The sequence below is a fragment of the Elgaria multicarinata genome, chromosome 9 (assembly GCF_023053635.1).
Source record: "Elgaria multicarinata webbii isolate HBS135686 ecotype San Diego chromosome 9, rElgMul1.1.pri, whole genome shotgun sequence".
NCBI lineage: Eukaryota > Metazoa > Chordata > Lepidosauria > Squamata > Anguidae > Elgaria > Elgaria multicarinata.
The window spans coordinates 8,908,355-8,927,725 of record NC_086179.1 but is presented as its reverse complement, the minus strand read 5'-3'; the positions used below and the strand labels follow the sequence as shown (position 1 = coordinate 8,927,725).

The following is a 19,371-nucleotide window of genomic DNA, read 5'->3' as shown; positions in this document are numbered from 1 at the left end:
ACAAGGCCAACGAGTCCAACCCCCTGCTCAATGCAGGAATCCACCCTAAAGCATCCCTGACAGATGGTTGTCCAGCTGCCTCTTGAATGCTTCTAGGGCATGTCTACACCAGCCTTTTCCCCTGGGATCGTCCCTGGATCATCCCTGTGCATCCACATGACACACAGGGGATCCCGGGAGCAGAGAGGGATGATTCCTCCATTTCCCTGGGATTTCTGGGACCAGGAGGGAGGGCTGCTCTAGGAGAGCCGCCAAGATTGCTTTTCTCTGTTTGTTTGTTTTGTTTTGCAGTAATGGCTGATGGGATACCATTGGAAGAACTGGGGGGTGGTGAGAGGGTGGAGGAACTGTCAATCAAACACCACATTGCCTTTTACTCAACTCCATGGTAGCTCATAGTCACACAATGGTGGAGTTAGATCATGTTATGTGCAGAGTACCCTCTAAAAACTCAACCATTGAGCGGAGTTTTCACACTGCGTAGAGAAAAGTGTTGTCTGAACTGAGCCAATGTGATGCTAAATGTGTAATTCATCCGGGTTTTAAAAAAACGAATAGGTGCCGGTAGTGAAGGCAAAATCTGTCAACTTCTCAAACTTGGTTTAGAAGATTGTCTGAATTGAGCCATGATGTTGTTGACCAGCCTAATTCTTTCCAATTAAGTATTATGGGATGTGAACATCTTGCTTAAACCTCCGTGTGATTTCCGATGTTGTAGAAATCTATTCTCTGAAGACTGTGTCTGAATGGCAAGCCGCTCTGGATAAATCTCTTATTGAGGCAGCAAAGTTTCCTCTCCCAATGGAAGTGTTTAAGGTAAAAGATGTATTTATTTCTTCTTCCCTTCAACTAAAAACCTACTAATTTAAACAGGTTCTGGTTACTGTACCTAAAAAAAGAAAAAAGGAAAAAAGGGCAAGATAAAGTTAGAAAAGTGCAGAGAACGATGACAAAAGTATTTTATTTATTTATTTATTTATTTATTTATTACATTTTTATACCGCCCAATAGCCGAAGCTCTCTGGGCGGTTCACAAAAATTAAAACCATCATTAAACAACCAACAGGTTAAAAACACAAATACAAAATACAGTATAAAAAGCACAACCAGGATAAAACCACGCAGCAAAATTGATATAAGGTTAAAATACAGAGTTAAAACAGTAAAATTTAAATTTAAGTTAAAATTAAGTGTTAAAATACTGAGTGAATAAAAAGGTCTTCAGCTGGCGACGAAAGGAGTACAGTGTAGGCTCCCTCTCTGGGGAGCTCATTCCACAACCGGGGTGCCACAGCGGAGAAAGTATTCAAGAGGCTGGAGCATCTCCCCTATGAGGGAAGGTTACATCAACTGGGATTGTTTAGCTTGGAAAAAAGGAGGTTAAGGGGAGACATGGTAGAGGTGTACAAAATTATGCATGGTATGGAGAATGTGGATAGGGAGACTTTTTTTTTCCCTGTCTCATAATACTAGATCTGGGGGCATCCCATAACACTGATTAAAGGGAGATTCAGGACAGATAAAAGGAAATACTTTTTCACACAGTGCATAGTTAAACTATGGTATTCATTTCCACATGGTTTAGTGATGGCCACCAATTAGGATGGTTTCAGTTGGATATGTTCCTAGAGGAGAAGGCTATCAGTGGCTACTAGTCCTGATGGCGATGTGCTAGCCCCACTATTGGAAGCAGTATAGCCATGCGCACCAGTTGTGGTAGTGAATTCAGTAGTTTAACATTTATTTATTTTATTTATTTATTTTATTACATTTATATACCACCCCACAGCCGAAGCTCTCTGGGCGGTTCACAACAGCCAAAAATGGTAAACATTAAAAAGTATATAATTTTTTTAAAAAAAAACATCAGAAACACAAAAGCAACAGTATCAATTTAAAAACAGCAATTCTGGGGTGCATTAAAAACAAACTTAACGTTGTTAAATGCTGTTAAAATGTTAAAATGCCTGGGAGAAGAGAAAAGACTTGACCTGGCGCTGAAAAGATAACTACGTTGGCGCCAGGCGAGCCTCATCGGGGAGATCATCCCACAGTCGGGGGGCCACCACTGAGAAGGCCCTCTCCCTTGTTGCCATCCTCCGAGCTTCCCTCAGAGGAGGCATTCGGAGGAGGACCTTAGATGTTGAGCGCAGTGTATGGGTAGGTTCACGTCGGGAGAGGCGTTCCATCAGGTATTGCGGTCCCAAGCCATGTAGGCCTTTATAGGTTAAAACCAGCACCTTGAATTTGGCTCGGAAACGTATAGGCAGCCAATGCAAGTGGGCCAGAATCTGTGTTATATGCTCAAACTTCCCTGTTCCAGTTATCAATCTGGCCGCTGCATTTTGCACAAGCTGCAGCTTCCGAACCGTCTTCAAAGGCTGCCGCATGTAGAGGGCATTGCCGTAATCTAATTTGGAGGTTACCAGAGTATGTTGAATGCATGACTAAAGGAGTTCCCTTTGCCGAAATATCACATTGAGCATACAAATCCATCTAATACTAGATCATCAGGTCCATCTAAACCAGTATTGGCCACTCTGGTTGGCAGCATCTCTCCAAAGTCTTAGGCCAAGGTTTTCGACTCCGATACTTGAGATGTAAAATCTATGCTCTGCTCTGCTCTGCTGTCAAACTGTGAGGGGTGAGCTCTCTCTATTATCTTTACTCAGAGGATAATATCTTTGTCAGATACTTTAGGATGAGTTTGACAATTGGTATCACTTTTTTTTTTTTACTAGATATGCTTGTTCCTTGTTTTAAGTTTTTGCTTTTCAAGTATTTCGTGTATTCATGGTATCTTTGAGGGGCTGAAGGGTGGACAAACGGGCTAAAATAAACGTGTATTAATCACAAGTAAATACTTCTTTCACGACTACTTCTTCTCCAACCCGAGTCCTGTTTCCCATGACTTGCCTTTCCTTGTCTAGAATTGATTTTCCTGCCAGCCACGTCTCTGTCAAAGCAGTAAATTTTCTCATGGAGAGCCTTCTTGCTAGTGAATTCTGGCTCCCTGCAGTGTGGCTACATCAGTATGGAAAACTCTGCAGGTTTAATAAAAGGAGAAGGTGATGAATTGCAAACAAGCCCAGAGTATCTTAACCAATATTCCACAATGTAGCTTTTAGTGGAGGCTTGATGTCGCTGCTTTTAAAAATCCTTGGCTACTGTGAAGATCAGACAGTGGAATTACTATTATTAAAATGCTTTTCATTATTGCTTCTGCATTGGAAGCCACTGTTCTCCTTTGATTAAAACCAGCCAGTTGGAAGCGATGGTTTTTCAGCTGTTGTCGAGGAAAACCGCACAAAAATAGCACATATTCGGAGGAACTTGTACTGTGCACACTTTGGCACAGAATCCTTCAAACTGCACAGAGGACTGAAAACCCGGCTTTCGTTTGGAAGACCAGCCAGGTTTCTAACTCCCATGACAGCGGAAGGAAAATGCAAAACATGGCCCTATCACAAGCAAGCGGCCTGTTCTCGTCAGGCTGTTTTCGTTGTGGCATCACAAACAGCAGTCCTGTGTAGACGACATGCTAAGCCTTGGTTAGGCTTCTCACCATGGCAAATGCAGCAAATGGTTAGTGAGTGTGTTTAAACCGTGGTTATGTAGCCACCATGGTTAGGAATGGTTCAAACAACACACTTAAGTCATGCTTCACATGCCACGCTAAGCCATATTGTTGATCTCAACATGCGTCCACTGTGGCTTAGCGTGTCATCTGAACAGGGTCAAAGGCTTGTAGGGGTGGCTGGCTACAAATGTGGATTTGCTTTTCTGCCACGGTTATCCATCTCTGGTCCCTGAGAGCAGGGGTGGGGAACCTCAGGCCAGCGGGCCAAACTAGACCTCCTGGAATCTCAATTGGCCACACACCCATCCCCTAACTCCACCCCCTTTCCCCAAACCAACAATCATGTGGTTGTTTACTGTTGAGTTATGGCTTTAAAAGCTGATTAGTTATGGCACAGACTGGGATTCTGGCACAGAACCTTTTTGTATTAAGTCTCTGTCTGGGCCTCCAGAGACTAGCAGAGATGCAGCGGTTCTCAGCCAAGAGACAACAAAGACATGAATTAAGGCAAAGATTCTTGTAGGTTAAAACAAACCTTTTTTCTGGCAAATATATATAATTTAGTTATGGCAGTACAAATACTTACAAACGGTCAGTCATTACAGCAACATAAGCAGCATACAGCTTCAGCTAAGCATAGCTAATGAACATGCAAAACACATTTACTTTTATAGACAACTTGTACAATGATGCAACTCCTTGCAACCCTTAATTGAAGACAATCACTTAGACAATTATTCAATTATGACACTCAATGTCCAGGTGTAGAGTTGACCTTTAAGTTTCTGCTGAGTCCTCTGTTCTTCCAGTTCCTCAGCAATTAACAAAGCAATGGAAAACATAACCAAGATCCATTCCAGGATCCAACACTTTTGTGCAGTTTCTCCCCATTCTAAATGCTTGAAATGCCTCCCCTAAGGCCTAGCCGCTGGCAGTAGGAGCTCTAAGCTACAATAAGCTAGTCTTTTTTTGGTTCTTTGACTCCACCTCCTTTGCCTTTGGCCACGCCCACCACTGTAATGCAGCCCCCGAGAGGTTCTCTGACATTGAAGTGGGCTGAAAGACGTTCCCCATCCCTGCATTAGGGACTGTCCCTATGGTAACCTTTTGTTATCTTGAAGTAGGTGTTATAGGACACAAGTGGTAGTGCCATCAGTGTCTGTGGAAATGTACCTGACCCCTTCCTACACGATCCCAGCTATGCAGGCAGCATGACCTGTCACTGGTGTGAGTTAGTGGATGGCTGTGGCCTAATCTACACCAAGCAGGATATTTCACTATGAAAGTGGCATGAAAGTGGTATATAAGAGGCAGGAGCCACACTACTGCTTTATAGCAGTATTGAAGTGCACCGACAACTGTTGGGGCCCATAAGACGCATCCCATATGCCGCTTTCATACCGCTATATCATGCTTGCCGTGGCTTCTGCCTTTTATATACCGTTTTCATAGTGCAATATCCTGTTTGGTGTAGATTAGGCCTTTGTTTGAGATTGGGGAAGAAAACAAGAACTTTAAAAGTTCTCATTTGAGGCAGGTTTTACAAGGCCCTGAAATTCGCCAGCTTCTCTTGGTAAAAAAATGTCTGCCCACGCTGAAAAATTTGAACGTGGGCACATAGGGCAACACACCAGACACCTGCTTCATTTGATGGCCAAGCTCCGGTCGCGTCAGGCCGGAGCTGGCCATGGGTGGATCTGGAGAGAAATATGCCATGCAGTTCTAGGATATGCTGACGGATGTGGACAACGGCGTTGACTTCTTTGCCTGTGTTTTGCAGGATCATGCTGATTTGAGGAGCCACGTGTTCACAGTGGGAATGAAGCTGGAGGCAGTAGATATGCGAGAGCCATGCAGCATTTGTCCTGCCACGGTATCTAAGGTGAGAAATCAAAGAAGAAGACAGGCTGGTCTGGCTGGAAGTGTTAGGGCTGAGCTGAAAGGACTACTTTTGACTATTGCTCCCCTTCCAAAATAACCACCCCATCTTCTAGCTATTTTCCCCCAGGTGGGAAGCGCACAGAATGAGAGCAGGAGACTTTGTTTCCAACACATACGCACCTAGGATGGCACATGGAGGGAGCACTAGATAAAGATATGGGAAGTGCACACAGGCGTCCAATTCCCTGTGCTTGGTCCCTAGCAATGAGCGCATACATGTGCATGCAGTGTGCAGTTGCATTGGCAGTGGAGTGGGGAAAATAGGACTCCCTGTCTGCAGTGATAATATATAAATCAGGTAGGGTGACCATATGGAAAGGAGGACAGGGCTCCTGTATCTTTAACAGTTGTATTGAAAAGGGAATTTCAGCAGGTGTCATTTGTATATATGGAGAACCTGGTGAAATTCCCTCTTCATCACAACAGTTAAAGTGCAGGAGCTATACTAGAGTGACCAGATTTAAAAGAGGGCAGGGCACCTGCAGCTTTAACTATTGCGATGGAGGAAATTTCACCAGGTTCTCCATGTAATAATAAAATGTAATAAATAATAATAAATAAATATACAAATGACACCTCCTGAAATTCCCTTTTCTATGCAACTGTTAAAAATACAGGAGCCCTGTCCTCCTTTTCATATCATCACCCTATATAAATGGGAATACTTTTTATCCTCACTTATTTTTCACAACTTAAATTTTCATAGAGGTCTGTACCTCTCAGAACCAAATCCGCAAACGGATGCAATTTGTGGTCAGAAATCAGCACATGTCTGCGTTTGTGGTGCATTCTGCAAAAGAAAGAAAAAAAGTGTTTGAAAACCTCCGTATTTTGGGGGATGGGGGAGGCACAAAAATGCCGTGTGCTTTTCTAAAATGTGCACTTAACTTGTTTTTGTCATTGAGGCATGAGTCCAGTAATGCACCCTTTAGCAAAATGCACTCAAAATTATGTACTGATTTTTTTTTCCTTTAAAAAAAGATCTGCTCGGAATGGATCTGAATACATAATAATACATGAATCAACCCTGAAACTCAGAACTGTTGTCTTAAAAGTAGTAACAACTTCTATTTAGGGTTGGTTTAGTTATTCTTGATATTAGCATGGTGCTTGGTGTTGTTATTACGTATGTTGCTATAATTATGTTATATAAATATAGGTAGGTAATATGGATAGTAGGTAATATAGACAGTCACTTAATGTAATTGTTAGGGTTTACTTGTGTAGGTCTGAGAATTAGAGTAGTAGATACTAGTTTTCAGGCACTCCCAAACTTCAAATGGGATTGTCAGCAGCATTCGTATGTCCAGGCTGACATTATCCACATTTTGGACCTTTGCGATAAAAAAGTATATAGGGCCATGACGGAACAGAGGTCTTTGTAGGGTTTCTGTGAATGCTTGCGATTTTCTGCATGCCTTGCAAAAACTGCATATTACAAAAGAGTAGGGATGTGCTCCGCTTCTAATCGGACCGGCGAATTAGAAGCGGAGCGGGGGGCTTCGCCTGCCCTTAAGGCGGAGGCAAAGAGGATTGGGGGGCCGACGATAACACAGAGGTGATGCATAATAACGGTTTGGATCTCCGACTGCTTTTATAAATGAGTACCCTGGATTTGTGGCAGCGTTTTTCTGCCCAATGAACCAAAAACTGGGGACCCGGAAGAGATTATAAATGTGTTGGACTACAACTCCCATCACCCAGCCACCTGGCTGGGGATTATGGGAATTGTAATGCAACATGTCCGGAGGGGCCCCGGGATGGGGGCAGCTGATCTGAAGCTACGTGTGTCACTGTGGGAACTTCCTCAAAGCGTTAATACCGAACAATTTGGTTTCTTTCAGGTTTATAACAGCCATTTTGTTCAAGTAACCCTTGATGATCTCCATGCTGAAGCGAGGGCCACCTCGATGGTTTGCCATGCTGATTCCCTAGGGATTATGCCAGTGCAGTGGTGCCTTAAAAACGGAGCCCATCTTTCACCTCCCAAAGGTCAGTGTTCCCATGCTGAAACTTTCTCTTGCTCCTGACATTCTCAGGCTACTACCATTGGCTGTCCAGTGGTTCCGGCAGAAAAGGATTTTTCCAAGTGTCTTAGGTTTTTGCAACTACTGACTGAATGGGTGCATGCTAAGCTACAGTGATTCCATGGGCAAGTGCAAGCATTGCATGCAATCCCAGAGAACTGAGTTCAAATCCTTACTCAACCATGAAGCTCACCGAGTGACCTTGAACCTGTCTTGTTCTTTCAGCTTAACCTCCTTCACAGGGCCATTGTGAGGATAAAACCTGGGGTAGGGAAAGAACTGTGTATACTAGGGATGTGCTCCGCTTCTAATCGGACCGGCGAATTAGAAGCGGAGCGAGGTGCTTCGCCTCCCCTTAAGGCGGAGGCGAAGAGGATTGGGGGGCCGGTGGAGCGTGGCGAAGAGGATCGAGGTGAAGGCGGATCCTTCGCCTCGATCTGGAGCTGCGCCGGAAAGGTAAGTGGGGTTTACCGGGCCCTGCCGCTGTCACTGTCGCCCATGCAGCGACAGCGGCAGGGCCTGGTAAACCCCCCCGCCCTCCTCTCCCTTACCTGCCTCCGTCCGCAGTTCGTCGGCTTCTTCAATTGAGCCCGCGGTTCAACCAGGAAGTCTGGGCCGCACTTGCGGCCCAGACTTCCTGGTTGAACCGCGGGCTCAATTGAAGAAGCCGACGGACTGCGGACGGAGGCAGGTAAGGCCCGCCTCCCCCTTGGTCCCTTACCGGGCTCTGCCGCCGTCGCCGCACGGGCGGCGACAGCAGCAGGGCCTGGTAAACACCCCCCCTCCTCTCCCGGCCTTACCTGGCACCACTCCCCTCCACTGCAGAGCTCCGATTCGGAGCCGGAGCTCTGTGGCGAAGAGGAGCGGAGTATGGGCGGAGCGGCGTGGAGCAGAGCGGGGGGTCCGTGCACACCCCTAGTGTATACCAGCTTGAGCTCCTTGGATGAACAGTGAGATCTCCATGCAATAAACAAGAGCCTAAGAAGAGCCCTGCTCTCTGTTCACACAGTGGCCAACCACAAGCAGGACATGGTGCAACAGCACCCTCCCACCCATGTTCCCCAGCAACTGGTATACATAGGATTACTGCCTTTGATACTGGAGGTTGCACTTCGCCATCTGGGCTAGTAGCCATGGATAGCCTTCTCCTCCAGGAATTTATCCAACCCCCTTTAAAAGCCATCCAAATTGGTGGCCATCACCACATCTCGTGGCAGTGAATTCCATTGTTTGTCTATGAGTTGTGTGAAGAAGTCCTTCCTTTTATCTGTCTTGAATCTCCCACCAATCAGCTTCATGGGATGACCTCACCGGGTTCCAGTATTATGGGAGATGGAGAAAAATCTCTCCCTATCCACATTCTCCACACCGCGCATAATTTTGTACACCTCTATCGTGTCTCCCATAGGCCGTAGCTAGACCTATGGTTTATGCCTGGATCATCCCGGGTTCGTCCCTGCCTGAGCGCTGGATGCCCTGTGTGGCATTTAGATGAACAGGTTTGACCCCAGGACAATCCTGGGATAAACCTTAGGTCTAGCTACGGCCTTAGTCTCCTTTTTTCAAAGTTGAACAATCCCTTCCCCGCCCTCCAAAGCTATAACCTTCCCTCATAGGGGAGATGTACCGGTCCCTTGATCATTTTAGTTGCAAATACATTCTGCCCTCTTATACCAGCATGGCCTGAATGAGGGGAGGTGATTAGACAGCATGTTTCTAATTGAATTTCTCCCTTTCACCTTAAGCCTTTTCTAAGGCAGATTAATAGGAAAGAACCAACGTGCTCTAAACAGTGAGAAGAGTTGTGTACTTTCTCCAGGGACAGAAATAGCCCTGTGCTTGGTACCAGGCAGCAAATCCATTAGCTGCCACTATATGAAAACACTGAGTTTATTTTTGTAAAGCTAGATGAATGGATTTCCTTTTTCTTTAAATATTAGCAACATTTGTCCCACTTTATGAGCTGTTAAGGGAAGAACATGTCTCCATTCGCATTTTGCACAATGTTCAGCTGTGTGATTCCACTACAACTTATCGCCAGCGCCTGCAGTCTCCCATAGCACATGAATTTGGGTTGTTCATCATTAATAAAAAATATTTATGCTTGACAAGAGGATAGCTCGCTAGCATTTAAGGCATGGCTTCCGTCCAAAGATGCACAGTGTGCACATGGGTGGAAGACAGACCATCAATGTGCGCTCAAGTGGGAGGATTGATGTGGATGTGGTGGTAGCTCTTGCTGCCGAGTGCCTACTCCGAGGGAAGCTCAAAGGATGGCAACAAGGAAGAGGGCCTTTTCAGTGGTGGCCCCCCAATTATGGAATGATCTCCCCGACGAGGCTTGCCTGGTGCCAACATTGTTATCTTTTCAGTAGGGCTGTGCACGGACCCCCCGCTCCACCCCGCTCTCGATCCGCAAATTGCGGATCAGGCCAGCTCCGGCCCGCCTTGATCTGCCTAGGGTCCGCTCCGCTCCGCTGCAGAGCTCCAGCTCCGAATCGGAGCTCCGCAGTGGCGGGAGGTGGTGCCAGGTAAGGCCCCCCTCCCTCCTTCCCCGTTTGCGGCCTACACTTCCGGGTTGAGCCGCGGGCTCTAGTGAAGCCGGCGACGGGCCACGACGGACGCAGGTAAGACCCCCCTCCCCCTTGCCCCCTTACCTGGCTCTGCCGCCATCGCCGCACAGGCAGCGGCGGCGGCAGGGCCAGGTAACCACCCCCCTCCTTCCTCCTCCTTACCTGCGTCCGTCCGCGGCCCCGCAGCTGCTTCAACTGAGTCCTCGGGCTCATTTGAAGCAGCCGCGGAGCCGCGGATGGATGCAGGTAAGACCCCCCCTCCTCCTTGCCCCCTTACCTGGCTCTGCTGCTGCCGACACACGGGTGGCGGCAGCAGCGGCAGGGCCAAGTAACCCCCCCCTTACCTTTTTTGCGGAGCTCCGGATCGAGGCGAAGGATCCGCCTTCACCTCGATCCGCTCCACGACGCTCCGCTGCTCCCCCGATCCTCTTCTGCTTCTCCGGTCCGAGGAGAAGCAGAGCACAGCCCTACTTTTCAGCGCCAGGTCAAGGCTTTTCTCTTCTCCCAGGCATTTAACAGCATTTAACAACGCTAAGTTTGTTTTTTAACGGACCCCAGAACTATTGTTTTTAAATGGATACCATTGTTTTTATACTGTTGTTTTTATGGTTTTGATGGTTTTTAAATTTTGTATACTTTTTAATGTTCACTGTTTTTAACTTTTGTAAACCGCCCAGAGAGCTTCAGCCATGGGGCGGTATATAAATGTAATAAATAAATAATAAATAATGTGGCAAGCTGCTCTTCCGCTGAAAAGGGACTTTGGCCACATTCTGGTGCCTGTGTCCAATAAAGCCCAGGCTGCACAGCTGTTCCTGCATTTCTCCCCTGCATAATGAACGTCAGTGCATAAAGCCAGGACCATGGCTAGAGGACTTGCAGTGCCATTAAAGCTCAGTGTGTCTCCAGATGGAGAATTGCTTGAGAGCCCCATCTAAACTTTTCTGGGTTTGCCAATGGGTTGTAAGTATAATCACGTAAATAAAGCACCCTTCCCCAACTCGGTGCCCTCCCATAATTCCCAGCCAGCACTTGCAAGTTGTGCAAATTACGGCCAGTTGCAATTTGTGCAAAATTATGCAAACTGCTATCACAGTTTGTGCAAATTTGCAATTTACGGTGGCAAGGGTGGGAGTGAGAACCAAGAAAATATCCTGGATGTTGGGAAAAAGCCTATTTGCAAGCCGAGCCGGGAAAGCTGTGGAAATCTGGAGAGCCCCAAAAGGACCGGATTTCACCTGCCAAGACATCCCTAGTAACATGTGTTTCTCCAGATGTTTTGTCGCACATCATTGGCTATCCTGTCTAAGGCTGATGAAAGTTGAAGGATCTGGAGGATTACATGTTGTCCACTCCTGCCCTAGACTGTGCCATGGCAGATTACAGGAGGGGGGTTTCATAATTGTTCTCTTGTCCCTCAGTCACCGCACCGAGAAAAGTAGCAAGTCAGGGAGAACCCAGTCCATGCGGGGAGGCTTTCTCCATGCAGGAAAGCTGTAATTTTGTGGAGCGTGCCTTATTGTCTCCTTCTTCAACCGATGGCCATATTGGCTAGATGGAAGTTGCAATCTAACACGTCCAGAGGTTACTAGGTTGTGGAACGGTGTATCATAGAATAGAATCATAGAATAGCAGAGTTGGAAGGGGCCTATAAGGCCATCGAGTCCAAACCCCTGCTCAATGCAGGAATCCACCCTAAAGCATCCCTGACAGATGGTCGTCCAGCTGCCTCTTGAAGGCCTCTAGTGTGGGAGAGCCCACAACCTCCCTAGGGAACTGATTCCATTGTCGTACTGCTCTAACAGTCAGGAAGTTTTTCCTGATGTCCAGCTGGAATCTGGCTTCCTTTAACTTGAGCCCATTATTCCGTGTCCTGCACTCTGGGAGGATCGAGAAGAGATACTGGTCCTCCTCTGTGTGATAACTTTTTAAGTATTTGAAGAGTGCTATAATGTCTCCCCTCCGTCTTCTCTTCTCCAGGCTAAACATGCCCAGTTCTTTCAGTCTCTCTTCATAGGGCTTTGTTTCCAGACCCCTGATCATCCTGGTTGCCCTCCTCTGAACACGCTCCTGCTTGTCTGCATCCTTCTTGAATTGTGGAGCCCAGAACTGGACGCAATAGTCTAGATGAGGCCTAACCAGGGCCGAATAGCGAGGAACCAGTACCTAACGTGATTTGGAAGCTATACTTCTATTAATCAGAGAGATAGGTAATGGCTTTTGTCTTCTGGGTTTTCCCCACAGGTTATTCTAGCCAGGACTTTGACTGGGCAGATTACCAGAAGCAATGCGGAGCAGAAGCGGCTCCCGAGTCCTGTTTCAGAAATGTAAGATCCGTTTTTCCTTTTCTTCTGCTGTGTTCCTTGCTGTTGGCATTGCTTATTCCATGGATGTCGGTTTCGCTTCCGTTTTTCAGCCCTGGAGAATCGGCCCTGCTTTCACGCTGGGGGGAAAAAGGGAAGTGTGATATAAAAATGTGTGTGCATGTATGACATAACAACCCCGTCTGTGCATTTGAGTCCCTTGATGGTGGGAAATGCATGCAGAGGGGGGGAATGCCTGGGCAGAAGCCGGCCCTAAGTAACCAGAAGGTTTCTTTCTGTGAATTTAGGTAGCTGCCTTAAGGCCTAATTAAACATTCTCCTAGTTGTGAGCCTTCCTTACTCTCCTGCAAGCATGTGCGGCCCCAATCCAGATCAGGACCATGACGTTTGAGAGAGGAGCGTTTACGCTTCTGTGACCAATTTTTGTGCGCAGTGGGGTTCCTGTATGCATACGGGTATCCTCAGTCCCTCCGCAAAATTCCATCTTTGCTGTGAAGCCTTTAGCATTTATTTATTTATTTATTTATTTATTTATTTAATTACATTTATATACCGCCCCACAGCCGAAGCTCTCTGGGCGGTTTACAACATTTAAAAATAGTCAACATTAAAAGTATACAATTTAAACACACACACACACACACACACACACAAAAAAAAACCAGTATAAAAACAACAGTATCCATTTAAAAACAACAATTGTGGGGTCCATTAAAATGAGTCCTTAGCCCCAGTACACCTACACCCGAGTGTGTGTAACGGAAATAAATACATCTACCTCCGTTTCCCTCCCAAACGTGTCTTCTATTTTGGATTTTAGGTTGTGAGTTCCTTGAAGCAGGGATCTCTTCTGTAATGAGTCGTAAAGCATGATGCACATTCATGGCACCGCATAAGGCCTGTTCAGACAACACATGAAGCCATGGTTAGGCCGCTAACCCTTTTGCAGCAAAGGGTTAGTGAGCGCGTTTAATTTGTGGTTATGTAGCCACTGAGCCTCGTGTGGCGAAGAGCGGTAAAGCAGCAGTTTCTGCAGCTGAAACTCTCCCCACGGCCTGAGTTCGATCCCAGCGGAAGCTGGTTTCAGGCAGCCGGCTCAGGTCGACTCAGCCTTCCATCCTCCCGAGGTCAGTAAAATGAGTACCCAGTTAGCTGGGGGAAAGGTAATCACGGCCGGGGAAGGCAACGGCAAACCACCCCACTATAAGGCCTGCCGAGAAAACTTCAGCGAAAGCTGGCGTCCCTCCAAGAGTCAGTAGTGACTCAGTGCTTGCATGAGAGGTTCCTTTCCTTTCCTAGGTAGCCACTATGGTTAATAATGGTTCACATGACACGCTAAGCCATAATGTTTAGCTCAAAAAGCTTAACCACCGTGGCTTAACGTATCGTCTGAACAGGGTCATAAAGTTCTTGTTATTTTGCTAAACATACTGCAACAAATGCAGAAGCCTTTTTCCTTGAGAGCCCGCTGCCTCCACATCCCCATCATTTTGTTTTAATTTATATATTTTTATATTTGTTTAGCCAGATTTGGTGTTCTATATTAACAAAGGTCGGTTCTCTCCCATTTTTCCATTAATTGCCAGCGTGAGGTCCTTGGCAAATCTGCCCCCATTAGATTCCACTTCTTAATCAGCCCTGAGTGATGATGATGTAATGTCCATTATAGAGCTGAAACTGCTGCATAAATCGCTGCCTTCAGTGATGAATGGTATCTCTTAGCTGACATGCAACAGTGTACAGTAACAGCTGACTTTGCGTTATTCATTTAGACATTTTTTTATTCCACCTCTCCTTCCATTTGAGGTAGCTCAACAATAGCCATTAAATTAACACTCTTAAAGCAACAGGGTGGGGTGGGGATATGCTACTTTTACTTGAGAAATATCAAATAGGTGATAAGGACCAAATGAACAGCTGGTATTAAATTTCACGTTCAAAATTGAAATTTTAGAATTTGAGATTTCACCAAATTTCAATTAATTTATTATGTATTTATTTGCAAAAACGGGCTTTCTCTGTGATCTGCATACCCCCTTGCATTTCTGTCTGCAAGCATCATATGGTACACATAGGCAGTAAGCCTGTGTGCACCAGTTGCTGGGGAACATGGGTGGGAGGGTGCTGTTACACCATGTCCTGCTTGTTCATCCCTGGCCGATGGCTGGTTGGCCACTGTGTGAACAGAGTGCTGGACTAGTTGGACCCTCGGTCTGATCCAGTCTGACACTTCTTACGTTCTTACTGATTTTTTGGATGGAGACGAATAATGGATTGGATTGAAACTAAGTTCATTGAACTGGAGTTCCAGTGAAATCAATGGGACAAGTTAGCCATGACTTAAGTTAAGTCCCATTGATTTCAATGGGATGAAGTACTATTCACTTTGTCTGGATTGGAGTTCGATGGATCTGTCAATTTCAGATTCTCTCAGTTCGTCATTTTTCCAGTCGTAAATTCATTCTGTCCCGTTTCTACACCTGTTTGGCACTCTCATTTTTAAAAATCTACACAAAATATCATATGCATTTTCATATACATTTTTCCTACCAAGCAAACTTTTCTATATACTTTTTTTTATATACTGTTGTTTTATAGTTTGAATTGTCTTAATTTTGTAAAGCACCCAGAGAGCTTCGGCTATTGGGCGGTATAGAAATGCAATAAATAAATAAATAATAAATAAAATATATATTTTTGGAAGCATTTCCCCTTAATATAATCAATTTTGAATGGTTGTTGTCCATGCACATTTTGTCCTAATGTTCATATTTTGTACGTATTTTTTGTTCAGATAACAGCATCACAAATTCTGAGTAGATTGCATAATAACTGTGCCAGTTCACATATTAATTCAAAAAGTGCTAATTTGGTACGTTCCTATCAAAATGCAAACCATAGAAATCCTTATCATAGAATCTTCTCTATCCCAAGTCAGGATCCAACTCTATTGTTTTTAAGAGCGTTCAAAGTATCTCTCGAGACTAGGGCTCCTATATCTTTAATAGTTGTATCGAAAAGGGAATTTCAGCAGGTGTCATTTCTATATAAGAAGAACCTGGTGAAATTTCCTCTTCATCACAACAGTTAAAGCTGCAGGTGCCCTGCCCTCTTTTGAATCTGGTTACTCTAGTATAGCTCCTGCACTTTAACTGTTGTGATGGAGGGAATTTCACCAGGTTCTCCATATATACAAATGACACCTGCTGAAATTCCCTTTTCTATGCAACTGTTAAAGATACAGGAGTCCTGTCCTATGGTCACCCTACTTGAGACAGCTGTCACTGCTGTACACACATTTCTTTTGTCCTGCTGTCCCCTTTGGTGAAATGATTTTCTGCGATCCTGGAAGGGAAGGAACCTCTCATGCAAGCACTGAGTCGTTACTGACTCTTGGAGGGATGCCAGCTTTCGCTGACATTTTCTTGGCAGGCCTTATAGCGAGGTGGTTTGCCGTTGCCTTCCCCGGCCATTATTACCTTTCCCCCAGCTAACTGGGTACTCATTTTACCGACCTCGGGAGGATGGAAGGCTGAGTCGACCTGAGCCGGCTGCCTGAAACCAGCTTCTGCTGGGATCGAACTCAGGCCGTGGGGAGAGTTTCAGCTGCAGAAATTACTGCTTTACCTCTCTGCACCACACGAGGCTCTCCTGGGAACCAGTGTAAAAACCTACCAAGCTTATTTAGCCAGCGATAATAGTGAGTTGAGCACTTCCATCACAAACTTCCATCACAAACTCTTTAAAACTGCCTTCAGTTGCCGGTAAACAAAATGAAACATTGTCTGCACAAGAGAAAGGGTGCTGTGGTGTATATACAGAGCTTCATGGCTGGTCTCTTTCAGGTATCCTTCAGCCGAGGCTTTATGAAAAACATGAAGCTTGAGGCCGCGAACCCTAAGAATCCCGCCGAAATTTGTGTGGCTTCTGTCTCATCAGTAAAAGGACGCTTGATCTGGCTCCGCTTTGAAGGTAAGTTTGAAGGTATCTACTACAGGGATTCCCAACTTTTTGGGACTTGTGGGGACCTTTGGGAATTTGAGAAACTGCTGTGGGCGCCACTAAAACATGACTGACAAGGAGAATGTGGCTAGTCATGTAATGGCTGCTGTGGAGGCCTGGCTAATCAGGAGTGAGCTGAAGAGGTGTGTAAGGGGGGCAGTGTGTGTGTGGAGAAATAGTGAGGGCAGAGACTGGAAGGGAGGAGGAAATAGCACAGTAAAAAGGGAGAGGGATGAGGAAAAAGCAAGGCTAGAATCATAGAATCATAGACCGGTAGAGTTGGAAGGGGCCTACAAGGCCATCGAGTCCAACCCCCTGCTCAACGTAGGAATCCACCCTAAAGCATCCCTGACAGATGGCTGTCCAGCTGCCTCTTGAAGGCCTCTAGTGTGGGAGAGCCCACAACCTCCCTAGGTCATTGGTTCCATTGTTGTACTGCTCTAACAGTCAGGAAGTTTTTCCTGATGTCCAGCCGGAATCGGGCTTCCCTGTAACTTGAGCCCATTATTCCGTGTCCTGCACTAAGGGATAATCGAGAAGAGATCCTGGCCCTCCTTTCAAGTATTTGAAGAGTGAAATCATGTCTCCCCTCAATCTTCTGTTCTCCAGGCTAAACATGCCCAGTTAAGAGAAGGGATAAACAGCCTGGAAAAGAGGTAGGGAGAGAAATATGATGGTGCGACCACGCTTAGAATACCGTGTACAGTTTTGGTCACCACACCTAAAAAACGGTATTGAAAAGCTGGAAAAAGTGCAGAGAAAGGCAACTAAAACAATTAAGGGGCTGGAGCATGACCCCTATGAGGGAAGGTTACGTCAACTGGGATTGTTTAGCTTGGCAAAAAGGAGGCTAAGAGGAGACCTGATAGAGGTGGTTGATCACTGTGTGAACAGAGTGCTGGATGAGATGGACGCTTGGTCTGATCCAGCATGGCTCTTCTTATGATCTTATGTTCTTAAATATAGAAACTAGAGTTTGGGAGTTGAGAGAAACAGCATGATAAAGGGGTGAGTGGGAGAAAAAGAGCAAGGCTAGGAGCTATGAAGGGAAGAGCCTTGGATAGCCACCTTGGACTGAAACCCAGAGTGGATTCACTGCCCCACCTACATTGAAGCCACCAGCCCCCACTGATATAATGTCACTTCCTCCATTATTTAATGTCACTTTCACTCCACCATAGATGGAGGCTTGCTGCTGGAGCAGAGATTTGATTCCACCCCTCCCGGCTCCTTAGCACCTCCTTTGGAGGAAGGGAAATGAATCCTTCTGCATCTCCTGCGTCATCCTTCCTGCCTTTAAAGTTGCATTATAAGTTTGTGTTTTCAGGTTTACAGGTGCCTGCGCCAGAATACATAGTTGATGTAGAATCGATGGACATATTCCCAGTTGGATGGTGTGAAGCAAATGCCTACCAGCTCTTGGCACCACATAAGGCAGTTTGTAAGTACACAAAACAGCACATTTATATCGTTAGCCTTCACAATTAAAAGACTAATTGTCTTTTAACAATTAGGCCTTCCACGGTGTGGGGCAAAGAGATTTTGTGAAGATCTGTACAGCGACGGGTGGTGGTATAGGAGAGGGCTCCCCAATCTTTTTGGGTCAGTGGGAACACCTGGAATTTTGAGAGAATGTCACGAGCACTCTCACAAAATGGCTGCCGTGGTGGGGTTTACTTGTCCAGTCATAAAATGGCTGCCATCTTGGGCATGGTCACAAAACCCACACTTCCTGGAAGGCAAACTGGTTGGGACTAAAAGAACAGTAACTTTCCCAAGAACCTAAGTTCAAGACAGAGCTGAGGTCTGAACTCCCAAAGACAAAGGCCACTCTTTTGAACCCAAATACAGATGATGTAATTTAAAAAATTAAGAGGTAAAATTAAAATCAGGATGAAGGGAATGGTGGATGTCAAGAGATGTCCACCCTTGGACACCATGTTAGAGATCCCAAGTTTCAGGCATAGTTTCTCTCCAGCACATGTGAACATTCCTCTCTATTTGTTGCTGGTTTGCTAGTCTATAAATCATGGGCTGGATGTCTAGATCTTAGCTCCAAGCTGCCTGTAACCCATCCAAGAGCCCCTGGAGGCTTAAAGAAAATAGCAGACAAAACAAGGGATGGCTCTGAATGCCCCAAAGAAGAGGCAAAACCTCTTAGAATCATAGAATAGCAGAGTTGGAAGGGGCCTACAAGGCCATCGAGTCCAACCCCCTGCTCAATGCAGGAATCCACCCTAAAGCATCCCTGACAGATGCCTGTCCAGCTGCCTCTTGAAGGCCTCTAGTGTGGGAGAGCCCACAACCTCCCTAGGTAACTGGTTCCATTGTCGTACTGCTCTAACAGTCAGGAAGTTTTTCCTGATGTCCAGATGGAATCTGGCTTCCTGTAACTTGAGCCCATTATTCCATGTCCTGTACTTTGAGATGATCGAGAAGAGATCCTGGCCCTCCTCTGTGTGACAACCTTTCAAGTATTTGAGGGGTGTTACCATGCTATCATGTCTTCCTGTTGCTCAGGAATAATAAATTTCATGAAAAGATGCCCGACGTGTTTTGATATATCCTTTGGGTTTTTTTAGAGGGAATAGATGAAACGGGCTGAACACTGAAGGTTCTGGGGAAGAGAGCTCAAGACTTTTGCATATTACCTTTAGACAAGAAATTAAAGTAGCATCTCGACAATCAATAACCGAGCTACAATTAATAACCGAGATACAAGCAAGCATCCCTGCACCTCCCTTTGAGCTGGTGAGGAAACAAGTCAGGAAACCACAGTCAGCTGTAGCTTCTCCTTACAGCCAACCCTGGAAACTATGGTTAATGGTTTCCAAGCAAGCCAGAAGATAAAACCAACTTTAAAACATAGCTTCATATTTTCCCCTCACCTTCTCTAGAGGACAAAGGCACAGAAGGCTGGATGG

The 19,371-nt window shown here is 45.8% G+C and overlaps 1 protein-coding gene across 1 annotated transcript in view; it reads left to right on the top strand.

Moving 5' to 3' along the window:
• Window positions 1-19,371, top strand: part of SFMBT2 (Scm like with four mbt domains 2) — an 80,567-nt gene that overhangs the window by 36,111 nt on the left and 25,085 nt on the right. Inside the window, exons 6-11 of the mRNA XM_063134690.1 lie at window positions 719-816; window positions 5,361-5,462; window positions 7,366-7,513; window positions 12,366-12,448; window positions 16,291-16,417; window positions 17,775-17,888. Coding sequence (XP_062990760.1) covers window positions 719-816; window positions 5,361-5,462; window positions 7,366-7,513; window positions 12,366-12,448; window positions 16,291-16,417; window positions 17,775-17,888 — 672 coding nt within the window. The remainder of the gene's footprint in view (window positions 1-718; window positions 817-5,360; window positions 5,463-7,365; window positions 7,514-12,365; window positions 12,449-16,290; window positions 16,418-17,774; window positions 17,889-19,371) is intronic.